The sequence below is a fragment of the Fringilla coelebs genome, assembly GCF_963513975.1.
Source record: "Fringilla coelebs genome assembly, chromosome: 24".
Taxonomy (NCBI): domain Eukaryota; kingdom Metazoa; phylum Chordata; class Aves; order Passeriformes; family Fringillidae; genus Fringilla; species Fringilla coelebs.
The window spans coordinates 7,276,163-7,303,987 of NC_140050.1; the positions used below are offsets into that span (position 1 = coordinate 7,276,163).

Genomic DNA, 27,825 nt, shown 5'->3' on the forward strand with positions numbered 1-27,825 from the left:
GGCGCGGCAGGTGCGGGGGCGAACCCGGCAGGTTCCTGCCCGTCCCCTCGCCCGGTTCCGGTGCCGGTGTCCCCCCTCCCCGGGGCCGGGACGAGGGGTGGCGGGCGGGGGTCCCGCCGGGGGGGGGGGGGGGGGGTGGGGGTCCGTGTCTCAGTGCGGGGCTGAGTCCCCGTGTCCTCCCCCCGCCGGTGCTGCAGGTGCGGGGCTGTCCCCCCCCGGTGCCGGTGTCCCCTCACCCCCCCGGGCGGGGCGGGGCGCCCGGGGCCGCCCCATCACGTGTCGCCGCCGCCGCCGCGCGCACCGGGGGGAGGCGGGAGCGGCGGGAGCGGCGGGAGAGGAGCATGGCAGGTACCGGAGGGCGGGGGCGCACCGGGCACCGGCTGCGGGAACCGGGAACCGGGAACTGGGACCTGGGAACTGGGAACGGGGAATCGTACACGCACCGGGCACCGAACACGTACCGAGCACGCGCACACCGGGCAAGCACCGGGCACCCGGTACCGGACACGCACCGGGAGCGCGCCGGGAACCGGACACGCTCGCACGGACACGCGCCCCGGCCGGGGACACGCACCGGTCACTCGCGCCCCCCCCCCCCGCGCACACCCGGGGCACGCGCGTGCACCTGCCCGGGCGCGCGCCCGCGGGACCTCGGTGGGGACATCCCGCCCCCATGTCCCTCAGCCCGTTCCTGTCCCCGCTTGCCGTGTCCCCGTGCCCGCAGTCCTTTACTGCCACGCTCCTGTGTCCTCACCCCCCATGTCCCCACGTCAGTGTCCCCATCTCCCATCCCCGAGTCCTCCTGTCCCCGTGTCCAGCCCCTCCATGTCCCTGTGTCCCCTCCGTGTCCCCGTGTCCGCCTCTTCCCGTCCCCACGTCCCTGTGCGTCCCTGTCCCCTTGTCCCCATCCGCAGGCAGAAACCAAGGGGGGGACCCAAGGGTGCTCTGGGGGGACACCAGGGGTGCTGTCACACGGTGTCCCCCCCGCAGCGCTGGCGGCCGCCTCCCCCGGCGGGGACGAGTGTCTGGAGGAGGATGAGGACGAGCTGGAGCCGGGGCTGGACGAGGCGGAGGCCGAGCCGGAGGTCGCGAAGGCGGCGGGGGCGGCCCGGGGGGCGGTCCTGACCCGCAGGGGCATCACCCTGAGGGTCCTGCTCCGAGACGGGCTCCTGGAGCCGGGCAGAGGGGTCCTGTCCATCTACTACCTGGTGAGCCTGGGGACAAGGGGACAGGGGACAGGGATGGGGACAGGGAGAGAGATGGGGACAGGGGACAGGGATGGGGACAGGGAGATGGATGGAGACAGGGATGGGGAGAGGGGATGTGGACAGGGGAGAGAGATGGGGACAGGGAATAAGGAGGGGGACAAGACGCAGAGATGGGACAGGAGACAGAGGTGGGACAGGAGACATGGTTCAGGGAAAAGGTTGGGAAACGGGACACAGGATGAGCACAGAGGATGTGGGATGAGGACAAGGGACACAGATGGCAAACGTGGGACAGTGACGGGGCTGAGGGAGAAGCGATGGGGACGAGGGGACGTGACTGCCGCCACTGTCCCCAGGGCAAGAAGTTCGTGGGGGACCTGGGCTCGGACGGGACGATCACGTGGCAGGAGACGGGGCAGGTGTTCAACTCGCCCAGCGCCTGGGCCACGCACTGCAAGCGCCTGGTGAACCCCGCCAAGAAGTCGGGCTGCGGCTGGGCGTCCGTGCGCTACAAGGGCCAGAAGCTGGACCAGTACAAGGCGGCCTGGCTGCGCAAGCACCAGCCCAACGTGCCGCCCCCCGAGGAGGTGGGACCGGGGTCGCCTCCCCCTGGCACCCCAGGGTGGGGGGCGAGCTGGGTGCCAGCCCCGTGTGCCCGCAGAGCTTGGCCAGCGAGGGCGAGGAGGAGGAGCTGCCCGAGGATGAGGAGGAGGAGGCGGCGAGGGAGGGTCGGGCGGCGGTGCCGGAGCCGGCGGCTCCCAAGAAGCCGGAGGAGAGGAGCAAGAAGCAGCAGGGCAAGGGCCTGGCGGAGCCGGCGGGGACGGGTGAGCTGCCGTGGGGGTGCCGGGGGTCCCGGGCAGCCCGGCCGCGGTGACGGGACCGTGTCCTTGGCAGATGGCGGCGGCGCGGGGAAAAGGCCGGAGGTGAAACCCCGGGTGCCCGTCCGCTACTGCACCCTGGGCACCCGCGACTCGGCCAGGTAGGGGACACCGGGACCCCGGGGTGCAGCAGGGGCGGGGACAGCGGTGACAGCGGGGCCGTGGCTCTTCCAGGAACCCCCAGACCCTGGTGGAGGTGACGTCCTTTGCCGCCATCAACAAATTCCAGCCCTTCAACGTGGCCATCTCCAGCAACGTCCTCCTGCTCCTGGTGCGTCCCCTCCGCAGGCTGGGGCACCGCTGATGGCGCTGGGGACACCTGCAGCGAGCGGGGTGTCCCTCGTGCCATCGTTTTAGCGCTAAACCGTTGATTTTAACCTTTTCCTTTAGGATTTCCACAGCCACCTGACACGGAGCGAAGTGGTGGGGTACCTGGGGGGGCGGTGGGACACCAACACCCAGCGTAGGTGGGGTTTGGGGGGGTGGGGGTGGCTCTGCCGTGGGCCGGGGGTGTCACCCAGCCCCGTGTCCCCGCAGTGCTGACCGTGCTTCGAGCCTTCCCGTGCCGGACCCGCCTGGGTGACGCCGAAGCCGCGGGCGCTGTGGAGGAGGAGGTGAGGGGCTGATCCAGCCTGGGGAGCGGCCAGGGGGCTCCGGAGGCTCCGGAGCCACGGTTCGTGCTCCCCCAGATCTGCCAGAGCCTGTTCCTGCGGGGGCTGTCGCTGGTGGGGTGGTACCACAGCCACCCCTTCGGGCCCGCGCTGCCGTCCCTGCACGACATCGACGCGCAGATGGATTACCAGCTCAAGCTGCAGGGCAGCGGCAACGGCTTCCAGCCCTGCCTGGGGCTCATCTGCGGTACGTGCCGCGGCCCGGGGCCGCCAGGGGGCTGGGGCTGCCGCCACCCCCCTGTGCCAGCCCCCTCTGTCCCCACAGGGCCCTTCTACCACGGCAACCCCGGCGTGGAGTCCAAAATCGCGCCCTTCTGGGTGATGCCGCCGCCGGAGGTAAGAGGGGGAGAATTTGGGGTGGGGTCCCCGCACCCGGCGCCCTCGGGTGCCCCCCCGGATGGTGTCAGGTCCCAGGGCTGTGCAGTGACCCCTGCCCGGCTCCCCCATCCCCCAGCAACGGCCCAACGACTACGGGATCCCCATGGATGTGGAGGTCACCTACATCCAGGACGGATTCCTCACCAACGACGTCGTGCAGGAGATGGTGAGAGAGGGGTGGAGGCCCCCAAAGCCCCCCGAGCCCACTGGGGGCAGGCTGGGGCCCCAGCACTTGTCCCCATCCTGCCCTTAGCCCTGGTGATGGTGACAGTCCCTTCTGCAGCCGCCGGGGCCGCAGGTGTGGGGTCCCCCTGGCTGCCTTTGGGGCACCCCCAGGGCTGCAGCCCCTCTGTCCCCCCCCCAGACGCTGCTGGTGGAGTTCTACAAGGGAGCCCCCGACCTGGTGAAGTTCCAGGAGCTGTGGAGCCAGGATCAGACCTACCTGGACAAGCTGAAGGTGGGAAGGGCCGGCAGGGGAGGGGGCTTTGGTGGGGCACCCATTGCCTGTGCTGGAATGAAGTGGGGTTCCCCCCCTCAGGGCTCCCTGGCCTCCCGCACCCCCAAAGACCAGAGCTTCAGCCACGTCCTGGAGCAGATCTTCAGCCTGCTCAAGCTCAGCGGGTGAGGACCCGGGGCCCCTCGGTCGGACCAGGCGCCTCCCGCAGCCCGGGCGGGGCTCGCAGCCCCGGGGCTCTCCCGGGCCCGGCGCGGGGCAGCTCCCGGAGCTCCCCGCGACCCCGCCGGGCCCGCCCTGCCCCGGGGGCGGCCGTGCCGGTGGGGACTCTGTGGGTCAGTGGTTTGTGGAAGTGGTAGTTTGATTAAAGAGCAGTTCCTGAGAGGTGGCTCTGCTGGCTGGGGACATCCTGCCATGGCCCGGACGAAGGGGATGCGTGAGGGAATTCCTCCCTGGGAGGGTGGCAGGCCCTGGCACAGGGTGCCCAGAGCAGCTGGGGCTGCCCCTGGATCCCTGGCAGTGCCCGAGGCCAGGCTGGATGGGGCTTGGAGCAGCCTGGGACAGGGGAAGGTGTCCCTGCCCATGACTTTCCAGGTCCCATCCAATCTCAGCCATTCCCTGATTCCACAAGGCAGCCATTAGAAAGAAGAAAACATTTAATACTTTCATTCAGAGATACAAGTCAAGAATTGTGGGTCGTCATTTTTTTCCCCTAAAAACCAGGAGAAACCATTACAAAAAAAAAAAAAACCAAAACAAAACAAAACAAAAAATCAAACTAAAACCAAAAAAAAGATCTAGCGAGGTGTCCCAGCTGACAGAACGCATTTCAATCCACCTGAGCGGGAGCCAGTGTCCCCCAGCAGGGAGGGGACAGCGGGAAGGGCCCCCAGGACTCCCGGCCCTGCTGGGAGCAGGGGGGGCTGCCCTGTGTCCCCCCGGGGCCGGGGTCACTGCTTGGGGGTCAGACACACGTGGACATGCACGGACCAAATCCTTAGAGAGAACGGGAGCAGGAGCAGCAGGGACGGGGTGCTGCAGGGACAGGGACAGGGACAGGGACAGGGACAGGGGGGCTGCAGGGCCCACCCCAGCCCCACGAGGGGAGCAGCCAGGTGTGCAGCACGCGCTGCCCTGCGGCCCCATGCCAACCCCACGCCCACCTCCTGGCCAGGAGCAGCGCAGCTGAGGGAGAAGGGCTGGCAGAGGTGCCACCGAGATGAACCATCCCTTTCCCCAGCAATGCAGGGGCACAGGGGGGTGCAGGGAAGGCACCTGAGGGCCAGGTGAGCTCCATCCACAGGAGGAACCCCGGGAAGGGGGAACGGGCAGAGCCCTGGGCAGAGGAGCCACGACCTCTGCCCCGGCACAGAGACAGCCTGGGCTGTGGCCCAGCTCCTCCCCTTCCAGATGATCCTCCAGCTGTGACTGACTTGGGAGTTTGTAGCAGGAAAAGCCTGAGGTCCAGGAAAAAACCACGGGCAGAAGGAGCAGCCCCCCCTCCCGGGGCTGAGCTCTGTGGGGAGGGGGCCAGGCGGGCAGGGGACATCCCTGCTGTCCCTCCAGGATGGGCAGGGATGGTTCCCAGCCCAGGCAGGGCCCAGCTCCTGCCCTGCAGGGCTGCCTTAGTGTTCTCTGGGTGTTTTAGTGTTGCTGTGCCCCAGCTCCCCTCCCCTGATCCCTCTGGGGTCCATGGGGACAGTGGGGACCGTGTGCTGGGCAGCGTGTGCTGGGGCGGGAGGGTGGGGTGGGGGCTGCCCTGCCCCGGGGCCATCCCTGTGCCAGGACACATCCTGGCTGTGCCACCTGTGCCAGGACACATCCTGGCTGTGCCACTGGGGTCACTCCTGTGCCCAGGACACATCCTGGCTGTGCCACCTGTGCCCAGGACACGTCCTGGCTGTGCCACTGGGGTCACCCCTGTGCCCAGGACACATCCTGGCTCCCCCACCTGCCTCATCCGGGCGCTGGACCCAAAGGAAAGACAGGAAGTGGGGAGGGACAGGGACAAGGACAGGGACAGGGCAGTGCCAGAGGCACGGCCGGGGCTGGGGGCGCACAAAGTACCGAAGTTCAAGCACCAGAAGGACAAAAAAAAAAAAAGGAAAAAAAAAAAGAAAATAACCAAATTCACGGGGGGAAGGGGCCGTTGGACCCTTCTGGTTTGTTCCCTGGTAGCGCCTGGCCCCGAGGGGAGGCGGGGAGGCCGGGGCTGGAGCTGGAATGGAGCTCGGGACACTCGGGGCGGAGCGGCGCCGTCTCACTGAGGTAGCGGGACCAGCACTTCCACGTAGTTGAGCGGGAAGAAGCCGGACTGGCCGTGGATCATCCCCTCGTACCAGTTCTCGTCGATCTGGTTCGTCAGGGTGATGATGTCGCCCTCCTTGAAGCCCAGCTCGCCGTCGTTCTCGGGCTCGAAGTCGTAGAGGGCTTTGCAGCAGGGCTGGTCCAGGGGGGCTGCGGGGACAGCGGGGACACGTCAGCGGAGCCACGGTGCCCTGGCACCGGGCACTTGGCACCGGGCACTCCTGCCATGGGCTCTGCATCCTCCCTGCACTGGCACCAGGCACTCCTGGCACTGGGCACTCCTGCCACGGGCTCTGCATCCTCCCTGCACTGGCACCGGGCACTCCTGCCACGGGCTCTGCATCCTGCCTGCCCTGGCAGCGCCGGCTGCCCCGGCCCCTCGCTGCTCCCTGCAGGTCCCAGCCCTGCCTTGCAGCACCCAGTGCTGCTCCTGCCGGCACCTCCTGCCTTCCCACCTCGCAGGATGGCACACAGGCCACCTCATCCCTCCAGAGGGCTGAGAACCTGCCCTGGAGCTCGGTGGTGGGGTTGGACATGGAAGGGGACTCTGGAGGGGCCACCCCACACCTGAGGGTGACAGGAGGGACAGGACAGCAGCTGCCTTCCTGGCCACGGAGCTTCAAATCCATGAGCAGCCCCTCAAAACTCAGGGGAAGCCCGAAATCTCATGCCCCCAGCTCAGCTCCAGGATTTAAGCATCCCCTTTTGGCTGCAAAGGGACTTTCTGTGGGATTTCCTACTGCTCACTCTGTGCACTGACATTTTGGGACTCGGCTTTGGAGCTGGGAGAATCCCAGTGGGAAGGGACAGAGCTAAGAGAGACCTGCAGGGCCTGCAGGATCCCCAGCCCTCCCCACTGTGCTGGAGCTCTCCCAGCCAGGGCACGGGAATGGCAGCAAGGGCACATCCCTGGAAGTGTCCAAGGCCAGGCTGGACAGGGCTTGGGGCAGCCTGGGACAGTGCAAGGTGTCCCTGCCCATGGCAGGGGTGGAATGAGATGCTCTTGAAGGTCCCTCCCAACCCAAACCATTCCATGATTCCAGGACCCACAGCAAGGGAGGGCCCAGCATGGGAAGAGCACTCAGAAATCACCACAAGCAGCAGCCAGACATTGATGGGCTTGAGAGAACTCCCCAAATCACCAGGCTGGTCCCACCACCACGGCCCTGCTGCAGGCTCCTTCCCAGCACAACAGCCCCAAACCCCAGCCCCAGGATCCCAAGGTCCTGCAGGAGGAACCACGGAGCCCACATCACCCCACAGACTCCATGAGCTGAGGCTCTGCCTCCTCCCTCCAGGGACATGGGAGCAGGAGTGGGAGAGATCCAGGCCGGGTGCTTGTAAGAACAGGGAAATCCTTGGGGTGTCTGATGCCTCGTGGGAAAGCACCTGATCCCTGGGGATCAGGACGTGCCTGGGTGCTGGCAGCTGCTGCAGCTCCTCCGGGCGAGCCAGGCCCCGCTTTTGGGGGAGGAAAATCCCCAAAATTCCCACTGGAGCATGGCTGGGTTAATTCAGGGCTCAGCTCAGGCTCAGCACGGAGGGATGAGCAGCTCCAAGGAGCAGCAGCAGCAGGGAGGAGCAGCCAGGAGGGACGGGGAGAGGAGGCCACACAGGGAGCAGTGCAGAGGGAGGAAACTCACGGATACTCCTGACGGAGGCCCGGGATGGCTTGTCCGACCGGAAAGAGGTGGAAGCTGCTTCCAAACAAAAGAGAGACATGCTTAAACCAACGGGAGACAGGGACAGGCAGGGCCCAGAGGGGTCTGTCAGGAGGAGCAGCAGGGCCCCCATGCTGTTAGGAACCCACCAGGATCAGGAAGGGAAGGAGGGATGCAGCGGGATGGAAGACAAGGAGGGAGGGAGGCAGGGAGAGAGGGAGGGAGGGAGGGAGAGAGGCTTCAGTTTTCCTGTCTGGCACTGACAGTGAGAGGCCCAGGCTGGAGACCCCTCTGGCACATCCCCAAAGCCAACACAGCAAAGGCTCCTGGGTCCCAGGAGAAAAGAGACCGATCTAGAGGCATTCCTGACGTTTTCCAGAGCCACAGGCTTGTGCAGGAGCATCCAGCACGGCAGGAACATCCTGTGCAGGCAGAGCAGCTGCCCTCCTTCCCCGGGAGGCTGCTCCAGAGGCACCAGTGAACACCTGGGACAAGGTTACCTGAGGCTTTGGGGGTGGGGTTGCAGGAGAAGCCCCCGTTGGACTGGTCAGGCTCCCTGAAGTCGTACGTCTCCCTGGGCTTGGGTTTGTATTCCCGCTTGGGACGGGAGGAGGCCTCCCTCATCCTGGGACAGGAAAAGAAACGTGGCTCAGCGCAATGAGGAATGGAACAGGAGGGGATCACACAGTGCTCCTCCTCCTGGGGGGCTGCACAGGGCAGGCAGGGCTTTGGAGACAGGGATTTGCACAAGTGGAGCCTTTGGAAGGTGGGACTTCCCCAGGGTTTGGGAGCTGCCCTTCGAGAGGGCCCACACATGCCGGGTTTTGCTATGGAATGCTCAGGAATTCAGGCCAGCAGAGGACACTCGTGCTGTAGTCTGAAAGCTCAGACTTGGCAGGGTGCTCCCAGCTCCTCCCAATTCAGAGCAGGCACGGGATCCACTCCGCAGTTTCTCCCAGGAGGGAAGAGCAGCAGGGCAGCACTGCCAGATCCTCCCCAGAGTGGGGAGGCTGAGCAAGCAGAGGTGGGACGAGCCTTCCTCAGCCAGGATTTGGGCTGGATCACACACCCAACTAAACTCAAGTCCCACATGGAACGGCCTGAGGAATTGGCTTTTTCAAGGCCAGGCTGGACAGGGCTCAGAGCAACCCAGGGCAGTGGGAGATGTCCCTGCTCTGTGAGCCCCAAGGTCCCTTCCAAGCCCATCTCTTGTGGGATTCTGTGATTCCAGGGGGACTCAGGTGTTTCCAGAGGAACCCCAGGGACTCACCTGCGCTTGAGCTTCTCGGCCAGCTCGTCCAGGATCTGCACGGCCTGCCTGTGGTAATCCAGCTGGGCATCCACCAGGGCTGACAGCTGGCTCACCTGCTCGATCTGGGCAACACCAGGCTGGCATCAGCACCTGCTCCCAGCTGCACACTGCCCTGGGGCAGCCATGGGGAGCCCAGGAGGAGCTCTGGGATTTGGCTGAGACTGCACAGGACAGAGCCCACTCCTGCCACTCCGGGCTTGCCAGCTGGGAAATCCCTCCCAAACCCTTCCCAGCTGGGTTACCTCCCAAACTGATCCTCCCAGCACCCCGAGAGGAGCCTGTTTGGTGCCAGGCACGGCTCTCTCTGGCCAAGAGCCGGGTCAGGGGCTAAGCAAAGGCCTGTCCCATCAGCTCTGGGCTTTCCCACGCTCAGAGGAGTGGCAATGGGTGTGTAATCAGTGCCTCCCTCAGGATGTCCCACCCCAGGGACACAGAAGCCCCCAGCTCTGCTCTCCCACACTCACATCTGTCTCCAGGAGGTTGTGCATGCTGGTCTCTGCCACTTCCTTGGACTCCTCAAACTTCTCCATGGCCTGCCTCAGCTCCTCGTCGGGGATCTTGCCCTGCCGCTTCTTCTTGTAGTCGAAGTCCAGGCGCCTCCCTTCCAGCTTCTTGAGGTGGTGCTGGGGGAGGATGGAGAGAACAGGGAAGAGGGAGAAGCCAGAGGCTTGGGAGGGCAGCTCCAGTTACAGGCTGAGTTCACTGGTGTCAGACACCTGATCTCCTGTGGCTGCCACCTTTGCTCCAGGTGGCAGAGAGGCCCCGGGGTGGGATGGGGGAATGATTCCAGACCCTTTCCGAGGAGGAAAAGGCTGCAGAGCAGCCAGGTCTGCTCCCCACAGAAGCTTTTTGGGAAGGTGAAGAGCTGTGCTGCTCCTTTCAGCTCCCCAGGAGCTGCAGGGATCTCTGGACAGCAGGAGTGTGGGCTCTGGGCACTGCACTCCTGGATCTTAGGGCAGGGATGTTTAAAGTCGCCCCACGGAACTGGGTACAGACAGGCACTTGTTTCACCCAGGACAGCAGTGACAGTGAAAACTCCCTCAGGAGACTGGCCTGGGGAATTGGAGGTTGGGATGGATCCTGTTACAAGGCCTGCACTGGTCTGTGTGTAGCACTGGGAGCTGCTGAGCTCCCTGTTCTTCCAGGGAGACCCCAGAGGGCTCCTTGTGATGCTGAGTGGAGACCTGAGGGGAGCTTGCTCAGAGCCTGGAGCCCAAATTGATCCCATCTGGGAACTCCCAGCACTAAGAACCCAACTCAGCAAGCCCAGAGGGGGTGTTGGGAAGTATTCCCATGGCACCCTCCATCAAACATGGCAAATGGAGAACCATTCCAACCTGCATGCAGCCTCTAGGGCTGCTCAGGAGCAGCAGGAGCAGCGCTGAGCAGGGAGGAAATACCAGAGAGTCTGGAGGGAGAAAACACACAGAGTGCAGGCAATTCCTGCCAGCCCCTGTTCCCAGCACTGCAGAGCAGGCAGCTCCGTGCCCCACCAGCCAAAGAGCCCAGAGAGCAGGGAGATGAGAGGGGGGTTTACCTGGATCTCTTTCAGGTCCTTGTCACACAGGTTCTGCAGGGGATCAATGAAGTTTTGTTTGACCTCGATGTCCAGCGAGTCCTTCACCTCCGCCAGGCGCTTCATGGACTCGCCGGCGTCGAGGAGCGCGTCCCCTGCAGGGAGGGCAGCAGGGACAGGAGTCAAACAGAGCCTGAGGCCCAGGGACCTGCCTCAGATCCCTTCCTTCTTCCTTCTCGGCAGGAAGCCCTTGTGTGTCCCACAGTCCTGGAGTGGTTTGGGTTGGAAGAACCCTAAAGCCCATCCAGTGCCACCTTCCACCACCCCAGGTTGCTCCAAGCTGGCCTTGGACAGCCCCAGAGCTCAAAGTCACTGGAACCTGTCCAGTTCCATCCTTTTCTAAAGCTCTGGCCACTCTGACACTTAAGCCAGGCAGACTTGCAGCAAAGCATATTCAGTGCTGGCTTTTTAGTGCAGAGGAAACATTTAGAGATGAAATTATTCCTGTGCAGCTTTGGCAAAACAACAATTTCAGCAGAGCATGAACACAGGAAAATACATGAGTGAAAGAGAGGGTCAAGGGAAAACATCTCTCCACTGTCCAGCTGGAAAAATCAATAGAGCAGAAGTGTTATTTCAATTGTAATAACTCTGAATACCCTGGAAGGGAGGGATGGAGTCCTCAATGCTGCTTTAAGGAGGCCATTAAGGAAACAGAGTTCGGTGTGCTCTCCTAAAAGCTTCCTTCCCTTGCTCTCCCCAGTCCCTGTGAGCCAGGATTGATGCAGAGCTCTGAGCTGGCCAGGGAGGATCTCCAAAATCCTCTGTCAGTTCCAAGAGCAGCCAGAGGTTTTTAATTTTCCTGAGGCAAGGCAGCTCCTCCCTGCCCTGGCAGAGCCAGCTGTGCTGCCAGGGGGCCATCACGTGCGCTGGCCGAGGTTCCAGGGGATTAAAACTGATGTCACCAAAAGGCTTCACCCCCTCCTCCCTGCCAGTCACACGTGGCTCCAAGGAACAGCCAGAAGATTTCTTGGCTTCAGCCTCCCTATGGAATCACAGCAGCAAGGTTTGGGTTGGAAGGGATCCTTCAGAGCTGTGTGAAACTCCCAGTCTTGCTCTGTCCCGTTCCTGCTTCGCTGCTCCGTTCAGAGGGAAGTTTTTATTTTATGTGCAAATTTCTCTCTGTGTTTAATAAAGAAAGTGGATTGAGATCCAGGATACCTGGGATCACAGAATAACAGAATGGTTTGGGATGGAAGCAGCTTAAAGCCCATCCAGTCCCACCTTCCACTCTCCCAGGCTGCTCCAGCCTGGCCTTGGACACCTCCAGGGATCCAGGGGCAGCTGCTGCTGCTCTGGGCACCCTGTGCCAGAGCCTCCTCACAGGCAGGAATTTTTTCCAATATCCCATCTAAACCACTTCTCTTTCCCTTGAAATCTGCTCACTCTGGAAGTTTCTGAACCCCTTTTAAGCCCCACGCGCTGTTCAGCGCCACAAAGTTCACCCAAACCCTTCCAGAATTCAGAGTGCCACCTCAGAAGCGAAGCAGGAGCCTGCCCCAGGCCCAGGAGCACTCACCAAAGTTGGAATCCTCTCCCAGCTCCTTCCCATAGCGGATCATGCACTCCCCCAGCAGCCCCTCGGACTGGGGGTAGCCGGGGTTCTTCACCTGCCCGCGGATCTTGGACATCGTGTTGAGCATGGTGAGCTTGGCTCTGGAAGCTGCCACACAAACACCTCAGCCTCTGCCCCCTCTGCATTCCCTGCATCCCTCAGCAGGTTTTTTCCCCCCCTGCTGCACCCAAAGCCAAGAGGCTCCATTGTCTCCATCCCCCAGGAATATCCCTCGGTCCTCTAACGAGACACAAAGCAAAAACAGTTCCCCACTGCTTGGCCAGGGAAGGCCAGAGGAGTTTCCCCAGCCCTCCCAGGTCCCTGGAGTGCTCTCTGGAGCAGCTGGCTGGAAGGATGCAGGGCTGACAGAGCCCAGAAACACCACTATTCCTGGACATTCTGAGAAAAACGGGTCCCCTTAGGGCCTCTCTACATCTGAGGCAAAAGCTGCATCTGTTCTGTCCCTGCTCAGCAGCCTGGATTCATGGCAAGAGGGGTACTCAGATCCCCCCTGCTCCAAATCTGGAGCAAAAGGGATCTCCCTGATCTCCCTGATCTCCCTGTTTCCCTGGAAGGGGCCAGGGGAGGTGCAGGCTCTCACCAGGGTTGGGCTGGAGGTACTCTATGGTTCTGGTCAGTACTTCTGTGACAGCCTTGCTGGTCACGTCCACTTTCTGCAGGAGAGACGAGAGCCCAGTGAGCAGCAGCTCAGGGATTCAGCCAATCCCACAGGAGCCATGGGGGGATTTTGGGGATCCCTCTTGTTCCCCACTCACCTTTTCCATCTCCTTGAAGTCATCATCTAACTTGGTCCCTTCGGCCCCTCCGACCTTCTCGCTGACCAGCTGTGGAGAAAGGAAAGGGAGGAGGGTCAGGCACTGCCTGAACCTTCCCACCTCAAGGAGGAATTCCCTGGGACAGAATGGGAACAGGGAGGGCCCACACAGCACCTGCAAGAGAAAGGAGGCGGCAGGAACACCCCAAGCCCCTCAAAAAGACCCCACCAAACCCCCAAACATCCCTGAGCACCCAAAGCTTGGCTCAGTCAGGATGTTCCTCACCCACCAGGAGCTCCACAGCTCCCTAAATCCCAGCCCACAGCTCCAACTCCAACGCCTGCTGGAAAAAACAAGCAGCACAAACGTCTCTCAGCTCCATTTGGAGCCAAGGACTCGTTTCACACACAGCAAAATCCAAGTAAACAGGGAATGAACACACTCAGCTCCCGGCAGGCAGCACAGAAGAGCCTGGGGAGCGCAGGGGGAGAGCACAGCCACCACTCTGGAACTGCTGGAGCAGCCTCTGGGACAAGGGGCTGGAATTCTTTCCCAGAGGAGATGTTTGACAGGCTGGGCAGTCAGGGCTCATTTCATGGGAAGCCTCAGCAGCCTCTTGAGGGGATCCCCTGGTCCAAGAACAGCCCCAGTCCCTGACCTGCAGCATTCCCTGCCCAGGGGTGACCAGTGCCCCCCAAAGTGTCCTTCTGTCCATCCTCCTGCAGCCCAGGCAGGAAAATGTTCCCTTCCCAGCCCCTGCACTGCCTGGGGATGCAGGACATGGGAATGGGCAAACACTGGAACCACGGAATGGCTGAGGCTGGAAAAGACCTCCAAGAGCACAGAGTCTAACCCGTGTCCCCAAGTGCCACATCTGTGTGATTTTGGGGCACCTCCAGGGATGGGGACTCCAGCACTGCTCTGGGCAGCTGTGCCAATGCCTGGCCACCCTTTCCATGAACAAATTTTCCCTGATTTCCAATCTAAACCTTTCCTGGTGCAATGTGAGGCCGTTTCCTCTGGGAGCAGAGCCTGACCCCCACCTGGCTCCACTCTCCTGTCAGGGAGCTGTGGGGAACAATTAGTGATTATTTTGCTCCAAACAACAGCAAATTCCCCATCCAGACATCCAAAGTGGTCTGGGAAACCTGGCACTGGCTCCCAGGGTTCCAGGCCTGCCCCAGGGCATTGCCAGGATTCCTCCTGTTTGTGCTGAAAACTCCAGATCTGAAGGAACAATCGGGTTTGTTTACTCCAACATCAAATATTTGATTTTTATCGAGGCTTTCTTCCTCTGGAACACTCCTGCTCCCGTGAGGATACAAAATGGGGCTGGATGTTTTCTGAGGAAGAGGGGGAGGGATCCCTTTAGAATATTCTCCAGGTTCAGAAACACCTGGAGACACCAAACCAGCTGAAGGGGAAAAAGAGAAAGGAGGGGAAAAAGAGAAAGGAAAGGAAGGAAAGCTCTCTTGATTTACCCAGCTCTGGATTTCACTCTCCTACTTTAATCCTCTGATAAGGGACACAGGACACAGCCAGAGTGGACCAGGCTGGGCAATCTCTGCTCCCTGCTCTCAATCCCTGCTCCCCAATCTCTGCTCCCTGTTCCCCAATCCCTGCTCTCAATCTCTGCTCCCCAATCCCTCCTCTCAATCCCTGCTCCCCAATCCCTGCTCCCCATGCCCTGCTCTCAATCCCTGCTCCCCAATCCCTGCTCTCAATCCCTGCTCCCCAATCCCTGCTCCCCAATCCCTGCTCCCCATGCCCTGCTCTCAATCCCTGCTCCCCATGCCCAGCCCTCAGAAGCAGCCCCAGGGGATCCCATCACCCCCAGCTGCCCCAGAAGCCATCCCAGTGTGATTTCCTGCTTTCCTTGGATGCCTGCTCCACACCCCAGCCCCGAGCTGGGCAGGCACGCTTTTCTCTCGAGCCTGGAGGACGTCCCAGGAGCAGCTGCCAGGCCTGCCAGGACAAGCTCAGCAGGGCACAGCTCTGCCCCAGCTGCCACCCCTGTCCCCTGCCAAGAATCCCGCAGCCAGAACGGGATCCCTTCCACCGAGGTCACACCCTGGCAGCCTGCACCGCTCCCTAACACACCTGGGAAGGGTGCAGCCATCCCAAGCAGTTCCAATCCCACTTTCCTCCCCGGATTTACAGCCTGGGGAGCTGTAAATAACCCCTGGCAGGACCCTGCTCCGAGGGGCCCGCGTGCCAGGCTGGCAGAATCCATCACCACAGCGATTCCGGAGGCTCCACACCCTCTGGAGAGCCCAGAGAAGTGAAGGAAGCAAAACCCCCTCATTTCCAGACTAATTTAATCCTCCTTTTGACGTCCAAGAAATGCTGCTGCTGCCCTGCTGGGAGGGAATAATAAGATTTAGGTTCTCTCCCTGCTGGCTCTAATTAAACTGGGAGGCGTCAGCACGGGAGGAAAGGAGGAGGGACTCCACCCCTACACCCCCAAACCCTCAGGAAGGGAGACAAACCAACACAGACACGAGCCTGGAGGAGCTGTCACCAGCTCCTTGGTTAACCTGGAGCCTCAGCAGGCTCAGGGAGCTGCATTTCCAAGGTGCCCATTGTGCACGCCACGGGGCTGCCCCAAAGGGCCTGGGAAGGATGGGAAGGGGGTGCCTGCCTTCCCCTGGGCAGCATTGACCTCTCCAGGACCCATGGAAGGAAGGAAGGAAGGAAGGATGGAAGGGTTTATCCATCCATTGCTCGGCCTAAGGGAACTGGAAGGCAGTTGGAGGAATGCTGGTGCTGCAGATTCCAGCGGCCCTTCCCCCAGGAAGCAGCTATGGGGCTTTTTGGAGGATGTGCTGATAATTTTTCTGCATTTTGATTTCCTGAGCAGTCAGGAGAAGGCTTGGGATGCATCCCCGTTCCCCAGCTGGGGTCTCACCTCTCCTGAAGCCAGACTGGGAAAGGATGGCACAAGCAGACATGGAAATGGTTAAAAACCAAACCAAACCAAGCATTCCCTGGGAGTGGAAGAGCAGAACAAGTCTGGCCTCCCTGGTCTGTGGATGGGAAACATCCACGGGGCTCACCCTGGGAGCAGTGAGAGCTGGAGCCTTTGGCCAAACACCTCCCAGAGCAAATATTGGCCCAGGGCGCTGCAGCTGGCACTGGGCAGATAAAATCTGCTCCCACTTGGCTGCTCCTGGCAGACATTTCACCTGGAATTCCACCCACAGGGTCCTGTGAGGGAGGTGAGGGCTGAGGCAGCTGAGGAGCTCCCAGCCCTCTCTTCCAGCCATGCTCCAGTAAAAGGTCACAGCCCCAGCGTGCCCCAGAGAGCTCCAGCCTGAGGTGGGAGCACAGGGAGGTGCCTGAGGTTCCTGGGGTGCAGGGAGCATTCCTGGGAGCTCAGCATCCAGCCAGGCTCATCCTCAGGAGAGCTCATCCAGAGGGATGGGACACAGCCCCTCTCCAGCCAAGGCTGCTCCAGCCACGCTCCACAGCTCCATCCTGGAGCTCAGGGGGATTCCTGCAGAATCCTTGGCAGATTCCTTGGCAGATTCCTTGGCAGATTCCTTGGCAGATTCCTTGGCAGGGCTCATCCAGAGGGATGGACACAGCCCCTCTCCAGCCACGGCTGCTCCAGCCACACTCCACAGCTCCATCCTGGAGCTCAGGGGGATTCCTGCAGAATCCTTGGCAGATTCCTTGGCAGATTCCTTGGCAGATTCCTTGGCAGGGCTCATCCACAGGGAGTGGACACAGCCCCTCTCCAGCCAAGGCTGCTCCAGCCACGCTCCACAGCTTTGTTTTGGGGGGGTTCCTGCAGATTCCTTGGCAGGGGCGTGGGAATGGGAACAATCCCGACCTCCCCGTGTGGGGGAAGATCTCAGGAATGAAAGAACCATTGTTGGAAAGAGCCAGGGTGGCCAGGGAGAGGCAGGAATGGTGTGTGTACATGGAGAGGGCAAGGAGGGACTCTCCTGGCAGCTGGGCTGGGGAAGGAACACGGGAATGCTGCTCCCAGCTCCCAGCCTGGCTGGGATGTGACTGGGTGAATTCAGGAGGATTAGGAGAGATTTTGGGAGCAGAGCTGGGCAGTCCCAGCTGAGGAATTCCTGCATCATTCCAGGTGGAGAAGAAAAGGTGATTTTTGGGCTGCACCATCATGAAAACCCCTGATAAACCTGGGAAGGTGCCAGCAGCCAAAGTTCCCCAGCTGAGGAGCTCCTCAAAAGCTGGAGAAGGGCAGATTCCAGCACATCCACCCTGAGGGTCTCATCTGCCCAGCTCATGGATGGGGGAGCACAAGTCCATATTATTCTCTGCTAATCACCAGCTTCCCCACGGGATTTCACAGATCTCATTTTGATATTTTGCTCTCCAGCCTTTAAATATTTTAAAACGGAAAATTATCCCTAATTCCCTCAGCCTCAAACAAGCAAAACACACCAAGAGAAACCCAAAAATCAGGTTTTTTTTAAACTCGCTTTCTTTTTTCCATCGCAGTCAGCCCTATTTATAACACATCAAACATTTGCCATCCTTGCAATCAAAACAGTTCCCTACAGCTGACTGAAATCCTTATTCCTGCAGACTCTGGGGTATCAAAGCCTTCCTCTTCCTCCCCTCCACCCTCCCAACAGCAAGTTCCCCTCCAGAAATACAAAAACAAACCCACAGATGAGCAGACAGAGAAGCAGGTCTACCCTGGCTCCCATCATCCCAGCCCAGGGCAAAAAGCCAGCCAGCCCACAAACCCAGGGAAGAAGGGGTGGGAATGTTTTGAACCCCCAAAGCTCGGCACAGGAGAAGGAGTGATGGAAACCCAGGGTTAACTGGGATTGCTGGTGCCCACTTTAATCGTCCCCAATGGCACAGATTTGTGGGATGCTCCATAAAACCTAAATAGAGGCACCAGCACCTCCCCAGCTCAGCAGGGTGTGACTCCCTGGCATTCAGCTTCATTTTGGGTCATCCCCATCATCCTGCAGAGCCAACGTGACCCTGCCCAGCTCCGTGTGTGTGTGAGCTTGGGAACACAGCAAAGGCCTTCAGCCACTCAGCCAGCGGGACTTGGCAATGGCAGGGCTGGAAAGTTCCCAAAACCTCCTGGAAAAACACACCAGCCCAGCTGCAGCACCTGGCAAAGCCTGGGGGTTCTCCTGGAGTGCCCCACACGGCTCTGCTGCCACCGAGGCTCCCTGCAGAACCAGCTGGTCCTGGGAGGTGTCCTGGGCCATCCTGGGATCCCAGCCCTGCTGGGCTCAGCCCATCCCAGGATCCCAGCCCTGGTGGGCTCAGCCTATCCAAGGATCCCAGCCCATCCCAGGATCCCAGCCCATCCCAGATCCCAGCCTATCCAAGGATCCCAGCCCATCCAAGGATCCCAGCCTTGCTGGGCTCAGCCTATCCAAGGATCCCAGCCCATCCAAGGATCCCAGCCCATCCCAGGATCCCAGCCTTGCTGGGCTCAGCCTATCCCAGGATCCCAGCCCATCCCAGGATCCCAGCCTTGCTGGGCTCAGCCTATCCCAGGATCCCAGCCCATCCAAGGATCCCAGCCTTGCTGGGCTCAGCCTATCCCAGGATCCCAGCCCTGTGCCTGCCCCAGAGCAGCAGGCAGCCCGGGCTGGGGCGAGCTGGGCACACCCACAGCACAGCTCACCCTGATCTGAGCAACTCCTGACCTACTTTGAGCAGAAGAAAACAGATCCCAGTGTTTATTGTGCAGAGGAGGGGAGGAACAATCACCTCCAGCCTTGGAAGAGGGAGGCACGTTCCCGAGCTCCCAGTGGCTGCCCCATCCCTGGCACTGCCCAAGGACAGGCTGGCCGGAGCCTGGAGCAGCCTGGGACAGTCCAACATGTCCCTGCTCATGGCAGGGTGGAACTCTGTGACCTTCCAACCCACACCACTCTGTGGCCCTGGGATTTCTCACATCCCCTCCTGGCAAAGCAGAGGAGGAGGAGGAACAGCAGCTGCTCTCAGGCCCCAGCCCCTCTGAGCACACCCTGCTGCTGGCTCCAAATGTCATCCCTCTGGATCTGACCTGCCTGGGGGCACCTGGACACTCCAGCAGCCCCTCCACTGTCTGATCTTCCAGACAAACAGCTCCCAGGAACATTTCCCCTCCGTTACCCAACTCTCAGCCCTCTCCTGCAGCTCCTTCCCTGCGTTTTTCCCATTCCCATCATCCAGGAGAGGCCGGTCCTGGCTGAGCCCTGCACACAAGCGCTGGGGACGAGCTCCACGACGGAACCACGGAGTCTCTGCCCTGGAACAGACTCGTGCCAAGGCACTCGAGGTGCTCGGCTGCCTCCAGACACGTGCCCAGGGAAAACGTGTCTCGAACACCCCGAGCTTCCCACCCCCTCAGCAGCCGGGGCTGGGAGCTCTCCCTCCCCGCAGCGCCACAGGAATTCCTTGATCTGGAGCAGGAAGGTCAGGCTGGAACAATGAACAGCTCCTTCCCTTCCCTCTGCCGAGGAGGAAAGGCTTCCCAGTGACCTCGGGTCGTAATCTTATCCTATGGAAAGGGCAGGGAAGAGCTGCACAGGCGGCGTTCCAGGAGCCACCTGCCAGCCCTCCTCCTCCTCCTCGGGCTCGGGTGACTCATCTCCATCCAGCAGATGGGCTGCAGGAACGAGGACAGCGGGAATTAAAGGCAAACCCGGGATTGCAGCAGCGGCCACGGGGCCGGCGGCAGCGCCGGGCCAGCCAAGGGCAGGGAGGATGCTCTGCAATGCAGCTGCTCCTTCCCGGCCCTGGGAATTCCTGCTCTGCTGGGCTGCAGGGCAGAGCCCAAACCCTGGTTACCAGGCTCCCTGCTCGCTGGGGTGATCTCCCAGCTCCTTTTTCCAGCAGGAGACAGAGAAGGGCACAATCCTGCCCCCAGAGCAGGCCCATCCCAAAGGATGGATGAAGGTTTCCATAGGGGTCTTGGAATGCTGGTGCTGAAGAGATGGGGGCACCTCCCAGCTGCCATTTGCATCCTGTTTTCTCCTGTTATTATTTCTCACACGCTCTGAACCAAACCAGACACAATTTCTACTCAGCTGGGGAAAAAACCATGGAATTGGGTCAAGTTCCAGGGAAAACACAAACACGTAAGGAGCAGCAGCAGCTCCTCTCTCCCAGCAATGATCTCCCCTCACAGGCTTCCAGTGACTTCAGCAACTGAGAGGAAGTTCACTAAACTGAGGGGAAACATGGAATACTGGCCTTGCATCCAGACTTCCTGCACGGCCTCCCCGTGTCCTACCCCAGTGAATCACAGCCTGGCTTTTCCAAAGCTGCTGAGCCATCACTCCTGGGCAGCTCCACCCGGCCCCAGGAGCTGGGGCAGCACAGGCTCCTCGCCCTGGAGCCTTGGAGCTGCTCCTGAGACGGGACAGAAAAGTGCAAAGCACTAAAAGTGCCTCCTAGGAACTGCAATCCTTGTTTTTCCCAGCTGCAAAGCTTCAGGAAGAGCACCCAGCAGCCTTGTCCTGCAGTCAGCATTTGGAGGGTGGGCCCACACAGAGCTCTGAGAGATTTCACAAAAAACAAGGGGAAAAGGAGGGGAAGGAGGGTGTAAGACACCTCTAAATCCCTGGAAAGAACACCAAGCAGCAGAAGGAATTTCTGCTCCCTGTGAAAACCAGGAAAAAACCCTCCCTGAGGTGCTGGGATCACCCAAAGTGAGGGTACAGCAGGAGGCAAGAGACTGTCAGGAGCTGGGAAGGAGCCAGAAAACCTCTGGATGTGCAGGATGATGGGAGCAAGCCAGGCTGGTGGGACACAGAGAGCTGCTGGGACACGGCTCTACAGCCATCAGGGAGATCAAAAGAGATCCAAGCCCCCCAAAGGAAGGGAAAGTCCTGCCCCTGGCGTGGGCTGGGTGGGAGAGCCCCGTGCAGAGCACGTTTCACACGGGGAGCGGGGCTCACACATCAAAGGGCACAGAAGTGGCTGAGGACACTGTAAACACTCGTTTTCCTCGTTGCTTTGAATTCTAGGAAAAGCTCCGTGGCTATCAGAGCAGAGCACAGCATCCTAAGGAAAGGGAGAGTGGGAAGGAGCGACCCCAGCGTCCCTCAGGCTGCCAGGGTGGGATTAAAGTCCTGCATCAGCTCCTCCAGAGCTGCACCAGGGCCTTCCCCACACCCCAGCGCTTCTGGCAGCTTCCAGCCCATCCGAGATGCTGCTGAATCTGGTTTTTCCCTCACTGCACACTGAGACTCATTTGGGGATGGTTTAATTGGGATAAAATGCCCCCCAGCACTTGGCATCACTGTGGCCTTCCTGCCCTGCAGGCAGAGCCAGAGGTGGCCCAGAAATCCTGGGGGATGACATTTGGATGATGTTTTATCCCAGGCTGGCACAAAAGGCCAGAGCCTTTGCCCTTTATCACTCCCCCAGTACAATCAGGAGGAGCTTTACTGGGACAGGAGCTCCTCCAACATCTGGCACTCTGGATTTGTGCTGCCCCTGCTCCCCCAGACACACGTCAGCAGCAAAAAGATGGTTCCTAATCCAGGGAAGAAAATCAGGAAAAAAACCCAAAACAAACCAGCACCTTCTCCTGCAGTGGATTTGCTTTGGGTGTAGATAACTGTTTACCCTTCTTCTGCCTTTTTCATCATGAAAGTGGGAAAATTAAGTTTAAATGCAGCTAATCCTGGGATGCCAAACCAGATTTGGTCAGGAGAGTGGTTAATAAATTGTCACTGGAGAATAAAGTCTGGCGCAGCCAGGGGGTGCAGCCGGGTTTTCAGGCTCTAGGCTGAATTATGAAGCATTTTCTCAATTAGGAAAAGCCCTTTAAAGCTTTAATCATGCAAATTTAACCTTCTGTCTCAAAGACAGAATTTCATTATGGAGATGTTTAACTCATCTTTTTTTTTTCCTTTAGAGCAGAAAAGCAATTTAATTAGTGACAGTACCATGAACTTTATTAATAGCCAGGCATTAGGAGATCCTAAAATTCCCAATGGCTTTAAAAGGACTGGTTCTATTAATTAGCTACTGGTGGCAGTGCTGGGAGGAGGGGGTTACAAGGCTTTTCTTGGAGGCAGGAGCAATCCAGGCTCTCCTGATGGATTCTCCAGGACCTTGGGCACCTCCAGGCGCCCCAAAAGCAGCAGAGGAAGCCCCAGCTCTGAGTCTGGGCCAGGCCCTTTCCTGCCAGAGGAACCTTTCCTGAAAGCCACGGGCTCACTGACTGCAGAGATGGGGCTGAGGGGAACAGGAAAAGGAAATCTGTAAAAAAATATTAATGATCACTTTTATAATCCCAGAGAGAGACCAAGATGGGCTGGATCCTGCACTAGGTGCTGTCATGGGGCAGCTTAGGAAAAGGGAAGCTCTGGGATGGTGTGGGGCTCTCCCAGCTGGATCTTTCCCATCTGTCCCAGGCTGGGACATGGCCATGGCACAGCTCACAGGGAGCAGATCCCCAGGAAAAGACAGGATCAGCCTCCTGCCTGCTCCCCCTCCAGGCATCACATCCCAGGCTGGGTGAATCTGTGCAGTTAAGGATGGGAAGGAGCAGGGACAGCAATCTCAGAGTCTTATGAAACACCCAGGGCTGGGATGCAGCCTGAGTTTCCATGTGAATGAGTTCAGCTGGAATTACACAGCCAAAACCATCTGGATCAGGGATTTCTTTCATTTCTGGGCTTTTCAGGAGTCCTGCCTGGGAGGGACAGCAGCAGGGGTCCAGCAGGATCAGCCCCTGACATCCCAGCTGGATTTTGGCACTGGGATTTCTGCAGTGTCAGGCAGGAGGAGCTGCCCTGCTCCCTCCCCATGCCTGGTACTCCCACAGGGATGGGGCTGGGAGCCCTGGCAAAAGGCACTGCCATGTGCAGGGATGGGGGAGAGGAGGAAGAAGGAGGAAAAAAAAAAAGTGCTAAAAAAATGAATCAGCTTTTACAAGGCAGGCTGCCTGAGCTCATCCCCATTTTGCTCTTTCCCAGGAGGAAAGCAGTGGCAGGGAAAAGAGGGAGGAAGGATTTCCTTTTGCTCACGCAGAACCATCCCCTGTGCAATCAGCTGGATAAATCCATGATTTCGTGACGTGGGTTCAGCATCCCAGCACCACATGACCCCCCTGAGTCACAGATCCTGCCCTGATCCCAGATTCCCCCAGCTGCAAGCACAGGATAACACTTTCCCTGGCTGACATCAGCCACGGGAAGGGGAGCAAACAGAGCAGGATATGGAGAGCTGGACTTTCCCAGCTTTGGTTTCTGTCTCTGCCTTCCAGGAATCGGAGCTCCCGTTACTGTCAGGGCCCAAGGGCTGCAAAAACAACCTTAAAAGGGGGGGAAAGACAATTTATAGGAAACACTGGAGAGAAACAATCCTGGAAAAATGAAAGCTGCTTGGTTCTGGGGCTGCTCAGCTCCAACAAAGATTGAGCAGCCAATGCAGGGACAGGGTTTTGATGCAAATCACCCAGGAAAAGGAGAGGGAATCCACAGGAAAACATCCTGGCTGCAGGTTTTCCCCTGGATGTGGCAGAGGCACCTCTGTGAGTGTCCAGTCAGCATCAGGCAGCCCTGAAGGGATGCACTGGCACCTCATCCCCGTCTCCAAGAGGCTTGGGGACACTCAGCCTCTGCTCTCCACCTGCCACAGTGGAATCATGGAATGGGAAAGGTTGGGAAGGAGCTTCAAGAGCACCGAGTCCAGCCCAGCACCAGGCTCACCACTGTGTCCCCACATCCACGTGGAACACTTCAGGGATGGGGACTCCACCACTGCCCTGGGCAGCCTGTTCCAATGCCTGACAACCTTTTCCATGGAAAAATTTGCATTAGTATCAAATTTCTGCCTCACTGAGGCCGTTTCCTCCCTCCTGTCACTCGTTCCCTGGCAGACTGAGCCCTGCTCCCTTCCAGGGAGCTGTGCAGAGGAGTGAGGTCTCCCCTGAGCCTCCTTTTCCCTGTGGATCTGCAAACACAGCACCAGAACAGTCCTCCCCAGTGCCAGCACAGCTGCAGGAGCCAGGGGAGGATGCTCTGGGCTAGAGGCAGAGCTGGAGGATGTCACCCCAGCAAATCCAGCTTTGCCCCGGCCTCGGGAGCAGATTAATGTGACAGATAAACCCAGAAGCTGCAGGGGGATCCAGCCCAGGTTAATGTTAATACAGAAACATCAGGTGCTGTGGGACAGAGGTTGGCAGGAGGCTCCAGGCTGGCAGGAATCAGCAAAATCCCTCGACTTCCCAGTCCAAATTCCCATGTACAGATAAGGAGCTTAGAGGCTGATGCTGCCAAATCCCTCCCACAGGAACTCCCTGCTCCCCTCTTTGCTCACACGGTGCTGAGGCCCTGGCACAGCTCCCCAAAGATGCTGTGGCTGCCCCGTCCCTGCAAGTGTCCAAGGCCTGGAGCACTCTGGGGCAGTGGAAGGTGTCCCTGCCTATGGGATGGGATGAGCTTTAAGGTCCCTTCCAACCCAAACCGTCCCAAAGACACTTCCAAGAGAAAGCCTGGAGAGGCCAATGGGAGCAGGGCTGAGTTAATATCAAAAAACACCCAAAATGAATTAAAAAAAAAAAAAAAAAAAAGAGCTTTTGAAAGGTTTACCTGGGAAAGGGGAAAAAAAAATCCCACGTGAAAGCAGAGCACAAAATCAGCACAGAGGGAACCCCAGCTGAGGAGAGAAGAAAGGAAACCCAGGGAGAAGTGAAGGAAATCCCAGATCAGCAGCACCAAGAGCAGTGACCACAAAGGCCAAAAAAAGGGGAAATGCCCTCGCTGGCAGCTGCACCCTGTCCCCTCAGTGTCACACACGCTCTGGGAGCACATCCCCAGCTCACAGCAGCACCTGCAGGAAGCTCCCAGGGCAGGGAAAGCTTTCCCTGCCGGCCCAGGGAGCCGGGGAAGGGCTGAGCTGCCTGTCCCAGGCTCTGGAGCACATCCCGGGCCAGGCAGGGAGCAAGGGGCTGTTTATGGCCAAAAATACCCCTGGAAGCTTTGGGAGCTGCCATCAAACACAGGGCAATGTGTGTGTGTGTCAAGGGCTGCTGAGATTTAATTAGCACTTGCCTTTTCCCCTTCTGGGAAACGGCTCTGGATGAGGAAGAGGAGGAGGCTGGGCTGTGGCTTGGGCCAGCACGAGCTCCTGAGCCCAGGCAGGCCTGGCAGGGTTTAGGCTCAGCTCACACAGGCCTTGGGAGCACGTTAGTCCAGTTTGCAATGGCAGCAGCGCCCAGGGCTGAACCCCTGGGACCTTAACCCCATCCTGTCCCAGCCCTGCCACTGTCCCAGGGTGCTCCCAGCCCTGTCACACCCGGCCTTGGGCACTGCCAGGGGCTGGAAGGAGACGAGCTCCTCCACCCCAAACCCTGCTGTGCTCCAGGGGCAGCACCCCCAGCAGCTGTGCTGGGAACCCCAGAGCTCCCACCCACAGCTGGGCTCTGGGAAGGGCAGCACAGACCCAGCCCTGCATCCCCCTGTCCCCAGAGCTGCTCCCAGGTGAGCAGCACAGACCCAGCCCTGCATCCCCCTGTCCCCAGAGAGCTCCCAGGTGAGCAGCACAGACCCAGCCCTGCATCCCCCTGTCCCCAGAGAGCTCTCAGGCTCCCAGCACAGACCCATCCCTGCATCCCCCTGTCCCCAGAGCTCTCAGGTGAGCAGCACAGACCCAGCCCTGCATCCCCCTGTCCCCAGAGAGCTCCCAGGTGAGCAGCACAGACCCATCCCTGCATCCCCTGTCCCCAGAGCTGCTCCTGCTCCAGGTGAGGCAGACAGGGATCCCTCCAGCCCCCCATCCCTGCTGACACCCCCAGCATTCCCTCAGGATTCCCCAGGAACAGCAGCCTGTCCTGCCCACTGCCGGGGGAGATTTGCAGGATTTCAGGATTCCCAGCAGTTTGTACAAAACCCAAACAGTGCAAAGGAAGCTGTTTCTACACCAGAAGGTCCCTGTGAATCCCAGGCTGGATGAAACCTTGGACCAGGCAGGGACTTCCCATCCTGTTCCCAGCTCCAAGCTGCTGCTGCTGTTTCTCCCCCTTCCTCAGGATGTTTTCTCCAGTTTTATTTTTTTAGAGAACAGTTTGCTGTGAACAGGCAGAACCTGTTCTGGACACACTCAGAGCTGCTCCCCATCTGCAGCATTTGCCAGCACGACTCAGATTTATAATTTTTTTTTTTTCCAGGATACTCCAGGCTCTCTCCTGCGTGTGGGCGCCCGGCTGCCTCACCCAGGGGAGACGTGGGCTTGGAGGAATCACATGGATGAGCCCCAGGAGCCAAGCCCTGCTCCCCCTGGATCCTGGACAGGGATCCCAAACCCTCTGGGGTCCCTGCAGACCCCGCTCCTGGCTCTGTCTGCCCTCAATTAAACACAGACGTGGAACAAAACGTAACGTTTTAGGAAAGATCTTCCACATGTTGGGCTTTGGCAGCTTCTGATGGTTTGAAGGGAGCCAAAAAATAACTAATCCTCCTCTCCTTCAGCCAAGGGCTGAGTGGGACCAGAGGGGGGAAAGGGGAGAAAGGGGGGAAAGGGAAGGAAGGGAGGAGGAGACAAAAAAAATGGCCAAACTGGAACCAGTGAGTCCCAGTTTCCAGTCAGAGCATCTCCAAGTCATGGACACCTCTGTCCCTGGAGCACAGCAAGGGGTGGCAACTTGCAATTCCTCCAAAAAACAGCTTCATCTGGGGTTTAAAATGATATTTTTGGGCTCAGAACACGCTAGTCCTGAGTCGCCAGCACATCCAGGCCAGCAAAATCCTCCCACCAAGTCCCCAGCACGACCTTTCCCCATGGAAGTTGTGAAAAAACACCAGAAACACCACCCCACGATGGGTTTAGTGGGAAAGGGGGTGGAGGATGACTTCAGGAATTTGTTCTTTTGCTTTGCAGGGTAAATAAAATGGATTTGGGGAAACAGAGGCGAGGACGAAGGCGACACACGTCGCACGCAGGGGTGGGATGAGCTGACAGGGTTTAAACTCAGGGATGGAAAACACCATCCGTGCCAAATTCATCTGGAATTCAAACCAGGGGCAGGAAAGCAGCAGCAGAGGGGGATTTGTGATTCCTGAACCGTTCCCAAAATGCATTAACAAAAGCTCGGGACTGTTCACAGGAAGCGCTGGGAAGGAGAATTCCACTCGGGGGGACCGGGAATGGCCTCCCCGCCTTGGAGGGAGAGGGAAAGGGCTTTGTGAGCCCTGTTTGAGGCCATTCCCGCCGGGAATCCCGGAACGGTTCACGGAACATCCCCTCGCACCGTGCCCGGCTGCTCCAGCCCGGCCTTGGGCACCTCCAGGGCGGGGAGCTCGGGGGAAGAGCTCCAAGGACGAACCCCTCGGTCCCGGCTGCAGCTCCCGACCCGCCGGAGCTTTTGGCAGCCCGGGGCTCCCCGAGCCCCGCTCCAGCCGCTCCGCACGAAGCGGGAGCTTCCCGAGCCGGGGCTCCCGGGGCATCCTCCGGCTCTCCGGGCCGGTTTAGGGCTGGACCCGTCCCGGTTTTGGGGAGGGGGAAGCGCCCCCGGGACCCCGGTGGTGTCACCGCCGCTCCCCGCCGGAGGAGCTTCCCTGCCCGGGTCCCCTCCCCGGTGCCACCGGGAGAACGGCTCCACCACACCGGGCCCCCCGGCTGCCCGAGGGGTCCCAGCTCCGCTCACGGCCGCACCGAGCCCCGGGAGCCCCGGGAGCCACACTGAGAGCCGGGAGATAGCGGGGGGTGCCAGCCGGGACACCGGGGGTACCGGGGGATGCCCGGCGGGCCCGGCACCGGGATGCCGGGACGGGATAACGGCAGGGATCGGGCACCGCCGGGGCAGCAGCGGCCGGGACGGGTTCTCCGAACCGCTAAGGGAAGAGCGGCCTCCCCGGAGCCCAACGGCGGCGGGACCGGCGCGGGGTGCCGGTGTCTCACCTGGGTCGCTTTGTAGAACTGCTTCTTCAGCCCCGCCACCGACATGGTGCCGGTGCCGGTGCCTGGCCCGGTGGCGGCGGGGAGCCGGTCTGCGGGCGGCGGGACCTGGAGCGGGGGCGGCGGGAGCCTCGGGAGCCTCAGGACGCTCCGCCCGTCCCAGCCCGGCCCGTCCCCGCCGCCGCTTCCGCCGCCGCCC

The 27,825-nt window shown here is 60.1% G+C and overlaps 2 protein-coding genes across 4 annotated transcripts; one reads left to right on the forward strand and one right to left on the reverse strand.

Annotated features, from left to right (window-relative positions):
* Nucleotides 1-673: 673 nt before the first annotated feature.
* On the forward strand, nucleotides 674-3,794 carry MPND (MPN domain containing; the record flags this gene model as incomplete). The annotated part of the gene is made up of 13 exons (XM_084220968.1): nucleotides 674-769; nucleotides 915-1,208; nucleotides 1,565-1,795; nucleotides 1,870-2,032; nucleotides 2,103-2,187; nucleotides 2,261-2,357; nucleotides 2,477-2,549; nucleotides 2,624-2,700; nucleotides 2,776-2,944; nucleotides 3,023-3,093; nucleotides 3,212-3,301; nucleotides 3,500-3,592; nucleotides 3,674-3,794. The coding sequence occupies 13 exons, from the start codon at nucleotides 674-676 to the stop codon at nucleotides 3,758-3,760; spliced, it is 1,626 nt and encodes a 541-aa protein (XP_084077094.1). The 3' UTR covers nucleotides 3,761-3,794.
* Nucleotides 3,795-4,057: 263 nt separating this feature from the next.
* Nucleotides 4,058-27,792, reverse strand: SH3GL1 (SH3 domain containing GRB2 like 1, endophilin A2). 3 transcript variants are annotated; one of them, XR_014616726.1, is made up of 12 exons: nucleotides 27,630-27,792; nucleotides 12,777-12,845; nucleotides 12,602-12,674; nucleotides 11,965-12,108; nucleotides 10,407-10,540; nucleotides 9,334-9,492; nucleotides 8,828-8,931; nucleotides 8,058-8,182; nucleotides 7,540-7,593; nucleotides 5,468-6,046; nucleotides 5,396-5,436; nucleotides 4,058-5,365 (listed from the first exon to the last, which is right to left on the reverse strand). XR_014616726.1 is itself a non-coding variant. In XM_084220997.1 (10 exons), the coding sequence occupies exons 1-10, from the start codon at nucleotides 27,672-27,674 to the stop codon at nucleotides 5,850-5,852; spliced, it is 1,104 nt and encodes a 367-aa protein (XP_084077123.1). In that variant the 5' UTR covers nucleotides 27,675-27,792; the 3' UTR covers nucleotides 4,058-5,849. The 3 variants fall into 3 exon arrangements, 1 of the variants encoding a protein (XP_084077123.1); XR_014616727.1 differs by having other exon boundaries at nucleotides 5,396-6,046; XM_084220997.1 differs by having other exon boundaries at nucleotides 4,058-6,046.
* Between the last annotated feature and the right edge of the window lie 33 nt (nucleotides 27,793-27,825).